This window comes from Rhinatrema bivittatum, chromosome 3, assembly GCF_901001135.1.
Source record: "Rhinatrema bivittatum chromosome 3, aRhiBiv1.1, whole genome shotgun sequence".
NCBI classification, from domain to species: Eukaryota; Metazoa; Chordata; class Amphibia; order Gymnophiona; family Rhinatrematidae; genus Rhinatrema; species Rhinatrema bivittatum.
Window position 1 is genome coordinate 584,885,313 of NC_042617.1, and position 8,622 is coordinate 584,893,934.

Below are 8,622 nucleotides of genomic sequence, written 5' to 3' on the forward strand. Positions count from 1 at the left end.
ATAAAAGTTCTCTGAACCCAGGAATCGATGTAAGCCAGGAAGGTAATGAAGCTGTCCAATCCAAGGCTCCGGACCAGGATTGTACCGGAACATGAGCCAACCGCACCATACGGTCTGTGATTTCTTCGATGCCTTTACTCTTATCATCGATCTGCAAACAACAATTGGAAAGGTTAAATTTCCCACATACACCACCTTCCTGAGCAAGGAGGTAATCCAGGGCTAATCGATTCTGGTATACGGCAGTAATTAATTTGGTATTCTGTTTGGCAAGAATGTTAAGGGCTAGAGCGGAATCATTAGTGAGGAACTCGAGAACAGCTTGAAGTCTGATGATACGGTTGTTCATGTATACAGGTGTTCTGTATCCAAAAGAACCATCCTCTGCCCATGTTCTGGACCATAATATTCGATAATCCGTTCGGGTGGCCATTCTTGATCGGACCAGTCTCCGATAGAGACCTTATGTCTTCGTCGCCTACTTGGCTTCATTGGACTATAGACAGGCACCCCTAGCGTTTCTCCTGCTGTGACTGGTAGCAAGAAGAAGCTAGGGCGGATAGTAGCTAGGAAGCAGGTACCGTACCATTGAGGAGGTAGTTGTTCATAAGCACGTCGTCCACATACGAAGTAATAGCCGTCTGGGGCTATGAACGACGTGGTTAATTGGCCAGCTTCTTTCCATGTAGCGTTTAAGGTAGGCTCAGTCCAGAATGGTGTGGGTATGGTCTGGTTTTCTGTTTGCCACCATGATTGAGTGTCGCTGGCAACTGTGAGAACTCCTGTGCATGGTGAGTTGCCGACGGGCACTTTGTACGACTTGGAGAAGTGCCGTGACAAACATTGTCTTCCGATGACATCCGTCTGTAGAGCCCATTCATAAGGATTGTGATTTCGATTATACGTGGTGGATGTGTTCATAGTGTTCAAATCAGCTTGAAAAATCTCCCTGGCCTCCCATGGCCATTGTTCTCCAATATTGGTGCCACCACAGACAAAGCAATTTTGTATTTTCAGAGATAAAGCTATGTTCTCAGCTAAATTGATGAACATATTTTTTGCTTGGTTGGAGATAGCATGCTTTTTCAACTCCTCATTGATTTGAGAAATTTCATCGAAGAAGGACTGATAGCCCACCACAGTGGTTTGATGAATGATAGGGAGCGGCTTTTCTCGTCGCTGAGTGATGGTAAGGTATGTCATGGGATCTCCTCCTGTGCCATCAATTCCAAAACCCCAAGTATCTTGCCATGGGGATCCCTCAGACCGAACTGGCCATTCTAGAGTAATGAGGTTTCCCGCTCCCTTACTTAGTCGACCCATTCCAGGGCATCCTGAATATCCTCCTCCAGTATAGTCACAGACCAGCTTCCATCCGGAAAGTTCTTTATCCCCGGCACACGGTAGCCACCGGGAGGGATTACTGGAACGGTCATAAGGGCAGAGATATTTGTGATTGAAAGTGTAGGCTCTCTTCCATGCTGGAGAACCACAATGTACTGCACTTGGATGTTTGTCGATGGCATCACAGGCATTAAAGTCAATGGAGACAATGGGTGGTCCCCCAATTAGGACCTTTGTTGAATTGATGTAGTATAGAATTCCTTTTCCAGCTGGTACGATGTCAGAAGTATAAGCTTTTGGCAATCCGGTGGTGAGTGTTATATTGTAGTACTTGGGTGTGGTAGGCGAATGACAGATGAGCTTGCCGTTAAGGATACATCGATGGAAAGACTGTTGTCCTTGAGTGGTGTTTAAGGCACAAGCAGGCTTTTTTATACATAATGGTGGTGGCTGAGATTGATGAATGATTGTGAATACCAACTGGTACCCGTCTTCAGTTGTAGTGCGGACTTGCTTGATGCATTCTGTACAGTTTTGGCTGAGCGAAGATTGAACTGATGTTGGTACTATAGCTATTAGGATCATTAGTAGCCATAGGATTCTCGGATTATGGCAAAGATGAGCCATAGTTGAGCAGAAATGATGATATAGATGATGCTGATGAACCATTTCCAATCGCTGCTAGAAGGGCATATGATAGTTAGAGCGGTTACCAGGATGGTACTGATAACCCACTTCCAGAGCATTGAGATCATATGCTTTTGATGCCTGCGAGAAAAGAAAGAAACAAACAGATTATTAGTATTTCTGTGACTGCATTAGTTTCTATAGTAGGTTGACCTTTGCTGTATTTCTAGTAAAGCGCAGGGTGCTGTCACCGGTCTTGGAGACCTGCCAAGTTTCGGTGGCTGGTTTGACTCGTGTCCAGTGGATCCAGGTGGGACAACCGGATACTTTGAGAGCGGTGGGTGTGGTTAACAGCACAGTGAATGGTCCCTTCCATCGAGGTTTAAGGAAGTCTGATTCGTCCCATTCCTTGATCCACACAGAGTCGTCCACCTGGAATTTATGGATAGGATTGATTAAGATTAATGGCTCTGTCTCACAGGTATATTTGCGAATTGCTTCCACAGTATTGTAGAGTCCTTTCATTTGGTTGCTGAGTGACATTTCCCCTTGGACTTGTAAGGATTCGGGGAAAGAGGGCAACGGTGGCGGTCTTGCGTACATCATTTCATAAGGGGTTAGTCCTGATTGTCGTGGAGTGCATCTGATGTTAAGCAATGCCAATGGTAGCATTTTGGGCCATTTGGTTCTTGTTTCTTGACATAGCTTAGCTAATTGACTTTTTAAAGTTCTGTTAGCTCGTTCAACAGTCCCGCTACTTTGAGGTCTCCATGTGCAATGGAGATGCCATTTGAGGCCCAATATTTTGGTGAGGTGTTGAGTTGCCTCGCTTGTAAAAGCTGGGCCGTTGTCTGAGTTGATCTGCCTTGGTAATCCATATCGTGGTAAGATTTGGTTCAATAAGAGGGAAACGACTTCCTTTGCAGTTTCTGTTCGCGTAGGCACAGCTTCAATCCATCCGGTGTAGGTGCATACTGCTACCAACATGGCTTTGTAACCTTGTGCAGGGGTCATGTGGGTGAAATCAATTTGACAGACTTGAAATGGTATAGTTCCCCTTAGAACGTGTCCCGGTGCAGGACCAGGTCCATTACGAGGATTATTTCTTGCACACGTAACACATTGATTAATTGCATGTTTAGTCAATTGTGTGATTCGGTTTATATAGTATGTTTTTGCCAGTAGTTTTGCCAATGAATCACGTCCCAGGTGTGTATGACAGTGTGCTTCTCTTACTATTGTCCACGCAATAGTATCAGGTATCCATATCCGTCCGTCTGATATGATCCACCACCCATTCTGTTGATGGAAATTTTCAGCTTTTGCCCAGTCGTTTTCTTCGGCTGAGTAGGTGGGTACTTCAGTTGGAAACTGCAAGAGGGGACATATGGTCATTTTTGTTTGATAAGGATCTTGGGCTCCTGCTTTGGCGGCAGAATCAGCTTTCTGGTTTCCCCTTGCGATAGGATCAGATTTTCCAGTGTGTGCTTTGCAATGCATTACGGCCACTTTGTGTGGTAGCCATACGGACTTTAACAGTTCATGGATTTCTGGCGCATTTGCCAATTGTTTTCCTTCGGCATTGAGAAACCCTCGTTCCTTGTACAATGCTCCGTGTACTTGGATGGTTAAGAAGGCATATTTAGAGTCTGTATAAATATTTACAGTTTTCCCTTCTGCCAACTGAAGAGCTCGAGTAAGGGCAATTAATTCAGCTTTTTGTGCAGACGTTCCTGAAGGCAAGGGTCCAGCTTCAATGATATCATCTTCAGTTACTACTGCATAGCCAGCCACTCGTACTCCATCCTTTACCTGACTACTTCCATCTGTAAATAAGGTCCATGCGCCTTGCCAAGGCTGATCTCTTAAGTCAGGTCGACTGGAGTGTACTGTAGCCATGACTTCTTCACAATCATGGCTTACTGGTTCAGGTGCTGGCATTAGAGTGGCTGGGTTTAAGTTTTTACTGTCTTGTATTTGAATTTCAGGAGTTTCACATAGTAAGGCTTGGTACTTTACAAGACGTGAGTTGGTCATCCACTTTGGTCCATGTGTTTCGAGCAGTCCCTGAATAGTATGAGGAGTTGTTACTTGCAAAGTTTGTCCAAATGTCAACTTGACTGCTTCTGGAATTAGTATGCATGCAGCCGCGATGCTTCGAAGACAACCCGGCCATCCTTTGGCAACATTGTCCATTCCTTTTGACAGATAGGCAACAGGTCTTTCCCATGATCCGAAGATTTGAGTTAGGACCCCAATGGCCATTCCTTTTTTCTCATCTACAAACAGATGAAATGGTTTAGTTACGTCAGGTAGCCCCAGGGCAGGGGGTGAGATCAGGGCTTCTTTTAGTTGCTGTAAGTGTACCAGTTCATGTCCTTCCCACTGGAAGGGTTGAGATTCTGCTTCTTTACCCCGCAGCTTGTCGTATAGGGGCTGGGCAATAACTGCATAGTTAGCAATCCAAAGCCGGCAGTATCCAGTAGCTCCCAGAAATGCTCGCAGTTCTTTTTTGCAGGTTGGTGTAGGCTGATGTCTTATCGAATTTGTACGAGAGATTCCAAGGCATCGAGTGCCTTCACGGATTCGGAAACCCAAGTACTCTACTTCTAATTCACAGATTTGGGCTTTCTTTTTGCTTGCCCGGTACCCTTTTGAATACAATGTCTGTAACAGGTGAAGGGTAGCTTTCGCACAGTCAAGATATGTGTCTCTGAACAACAGTAAGTCATCAACGTATTGTATTACTGGCCCATATTTTTTCTGGTAAATTTTCAAATCTTTTGCCAGCTGTTCCCCGAAAAGCGTGGGAGAATGTTTGAATCCTTGAGGCAACCGAGTCCAGGTGTACTGTTGTTTTATTCCAGTGTGTGCATTTTCCCATGTGAAGGCAAAGATCTTCTGACATTCTTCTGCTACCGGAACGGAGAAGAAAGCATTTTTGAGATCAATTACACTGTACCACGTTGATGTGGGGTTGACTTGAGCTAGAATGGAGTAAGGGTTGGGTACCAGGGCCACCAAGTCCGCCACTTGGCTATTTACCTTTCGTAGGTCTTGTACAGGTCGATAGTCATTAGTACCAGGTTTCTTTACTGGTAGCAAGGGAGTGTTCCAGGCAGACCGGACTTGTCGCAGGATACCCAAGTCAAATAGTCTTTGTAGATGTACTTGTATTCCCTGCCTGGCCACGTAGGGAATAGGATATTGGGCTTGGTTAATGACTTGTGCATTCTCTTTCAGTTCTATCCAGACTGGGTCAGCCTCGGTTGCCAGTCCTCCTGGATTGTTTTCAGACCATACTGAAGGTACGCTATCCATCAGGTACCTTCGTTTTACATTGAGAGGGGTATCTTCCTCATATCGGTGCTCGATGGTTCGTTCGACTATGGGAAGATGTAGTCTCCATTCCTCCTGAAGAGGGCAAATAAGGGAAACAGGGTTGTCTGCAAAGGAAGCTTTGATTTCACCATTTGATTCAAACTGTAGAGTGGCTCTTAATTTGCAAAGGAGATCTCTACCAATTAGTGGGACTGGACATCCAGGGACATAGAGGAATCGGTGGGATACTAATTGTCCTCCCACTCGAACCTGTCGATTCTGAAGAATAGGGGCTGCCAGTGGTTTCCCGGAGGCCCCTACAATGGAGATGCTTTGTGCTGTGGGAATAGCGATTGCAGTAGTCATGACAGATCGTTGTGCTCCAGAATCTAGTAATCCTTTGAAGGTTTTAGACCCAACCTTTATTTCCACCAACGGATCGGAGGGCAGGGCTTCCTTGTTTAGTCATGAGTTTCGCCCGATATCGTCACTAGACTCATCTGACAATTCGTCCAACGCCATTTGCCATTCAGTTTCTTGAGATTTTGAGGGTTTTGAACCGTTCCCTCCTTCGTCCTCCCGTGGTTTCTCAGGGCAATCAGCCTTCCAATGTCCTTCTTGTTTACAATATGCACATTGATTGACCCCTATAGGCGCTCTTCCTCCTCTGAACGATCCGCCCCTTCCTGATCTTCCTCTCTGCCATGCCTTCTGTGGCGGGTTGCCTCTTCCTCTCTGCCCAGGGTATCCTCGATACTTCCTGGCTTGCTCTCCGAAATTAGTTTCTTCCATTGCTGCCGCTAACAAGTTAACACTTTCTCTCATCCTTCTGCTACTTTCTTTTTTCTCCTTTTTCTCATCTTCCAGCTCTCTATTTCCATAGACTTTGTCTGCCATAATTTTGAGCTGGCTGATGTTCATTCCTTCAAATCCCTCTGTTTTCTGGATTTTTCGGCGTATATCGGGGCATGACTGTCCTACGAAACTCATGACTATTATGGGGTGGTTCTTTTGATCTTCTGGATCAAAAGGGCTGTATCTGCGATACGCATCCATTAATCGTTCAAGGAAGTCTCCCGGAGTTTCGTCCTTTTTTTGTACTATATCCTGGATTTTAGTCATGTTCATAATTTTCCTTTTTCCCTTCCTTAAGGCTTCTAGGAAGGCTCTCTGATAAGCCGCGATGCGGTCTCGTCCACTGGAAGTTTGGTAGTCCCAGTGAGGGTCTGTTGTCGGAGCAAGTTCCCTTGCGGCGGCATCAGGATCACCGTCTGACCCGGCTCCACTTCTGGCTGCTTCGTCCATGTTTTGTTGTATTTGTCTCCGCTGCTCAGTGGTGAACAGGAAAGAAGCCAGATGGCGGATGTCAGCCCAGTTGGGATTATGTGAGGAGAAAATTCCGTTTAAAAAATCAATCATTTGATCTGGTTTTTCAGCGTAGGAAGGGCCGAGCTGTTTCCAGTTAAAAAGATCGCTTGATGAAAAAGGGACATAGGTATATAGTCTAATAGTCTGTGCAGTTTGGAAAGCATTTTCCTCACTTGGGACCGCAGGTACGACAGTTGCAGTTTCTCTGATTGGGAGTTGGAGACTGGCAGCCGCTTGTGTTCTCCGACGAGTGTGGGCTGAGACAGGAGGTTCCGGTTCGTCCTCTGCCCTTACCGATTCTAACTCTCTTTTCGTTTCCTGTGAAGTACTAGGCAAGGGCTCAGCTTGTTCATAAGAAGGAATCGGTGGCAGATTAAGTAGCGGTGGGTAAAGTGGGATGTAAGGCGGCGGTGCTAGAACTTCTGGTTCATCAATTAATATGGTCTCCGCTGCCGGCAGTGGTTTAATTTTTTTTTCTGTAGTTTCTTCGTCCTTCTGGACTACCAATATGGCCGCCTCCGGTGACGTCATGCCGTCTGCGTCCAATATGGCCGACTTCTCCTTTCTTTTCCGGTTTGGTGACTTCCGGTGGCCCGCCTTCTGCATCTGCGCCACCATGATGAGGGCAGCTCCCTCTACTAACTTTTGTGCCCAGGACGGGGGATTGAGAATAACTTCGATCCAGGCATTAATATATGGGATATCTTCAGGAAAACCTGGCTGATCTTCTTTTGTGACTACTATTCGGACTCTAGAGGCCGTAACAAAATCGAAAGTTCCTTTCGGGGGCCAGTTGACGCACAAGCTCGGCCACCGATAGGCACAGCGTTGGATCATACCAGGTTTAGTACAGGTATGTTTGTCAAACACTTCGCTAAAGTGCTCAGTCATAACTTTTAACGGGGTAGACCCTCCCCCACCCATTTAGGATAGAGGCACAGACAAAGAGGGGAAGGGATAGCAGATAGGTAAGGGGTCCGTATCTGCCAGACACAAAAGGGTCACACTTGCCCCGACTAGAACGCGGTCGCCCGGTCTAGAACTGCGAGGCCATTCACTCTCTTTCACACAACAAGAAACCTATTCCCAAGATTTCTTTCTGATTCCCAAAATTCAAAAATTTCCGAAATTCCAATTCAGGTTTTCAGTAACGAGGTCTTCGGAGGGGGAGCCCCTACTAACCACGCTGTGGGGTTTGATCAACGCCCCCTCGATCCATTTTTCAGGATCGGCTGGTAATTTAGCTGTATCTGGTTTCTAATTCAGGTTCCCACTGGTTCTTATTCCCGTGCAGATAAAAGTATACTTGCCTGAAACGTTCTCTCGATCGCGAAGAAAGCCTTCTTTTCGAATCACCAGCCCAGAGGTCTCAAGAAGTTCCTTGTGGAACGGTCCCCTCAGAAACCTGATCGCTGAACTCAGCGGTGGCCACTCACCAAGTAAGTCTGGGGGATCGCTCCGCCACCAAACCACCGGACCAGCTGGGGGGCTAAAATAGCGTCCCCGGCACCTCCTGGCTGAAGCTCGCCAAATGTAACCGTCTGTTTTTTTATCAGTAAGGAGGTCCAGACAACTGATCCGCAAAGATAGACTTTTATTGCTAGCAAGATGCAGCTAAGACAACGGCTTAGTACAACTGCATGCCACGCCCCCTTAGGAGCAAACTTTTATGCACTTTACAATTCTTATCTTTTGCACATGCGTTCTGGTTTTGCTGAACAATCATTTTACAAACTGCTGAACAAGCAATAGCTAGCGTGGTCTTTAGTAGGTGTAGCTTATGATCAGACTATTGTTTCGTCATTTAATTGACGGGTTAGACATTTGCGACGGCGTTCGTATTAATACAATACAAAATATGAATCCAAAATGGAGTCACGTTCACTAAACGTTAGTGCGTAAGTACGTCATTACGTGTTAGGGTTCGTTTGCGTTGCAAATGTTAGTAAATCAAGATGGCTG

The 8,622-nt window shown here is 46.0% G+C and overlaps 2 protein-coding genes across 2 annotated transcripts; both read right to left on the minus strand.

Moving 5' to 3' along the window:
- Window positions 1-1,400: 1,400 nt before the first annotated feature.
- LOC115088413 lies at window positions 1,401-5,785 on the minus strand. Its single transcript, XM_029596656.1, has one exon. The coding sequence runs from the start codon at window positions 5,656-5,658 to the stop codon at window positions 2,170-2,172; it is 3,489 nt and encodes a 1,162-aa protein (XP_029452516.1). The 5' UTR covers window positions 5,659-5,785; the 3' UTR covers window positions 1,401-2,169.
- Window positions 5,742-7,208, minus strand: LOC115088414. Its single transcript, XM_029596657.1, has one exon. The coding sequence runs from the start codon at window positions 7,189-7,191 to the stop codon at window positions 5,758-5,760; it is 1,434 nt and encodes a 477-aa protein (XP_029452517.1). The 5' UTR covers window positions 7,192-7,208; the 3' UTR covers window positions 5,742-5,757.
- Window positions 7,209-8,622: the final 1,414 nt, after the last annotated feature.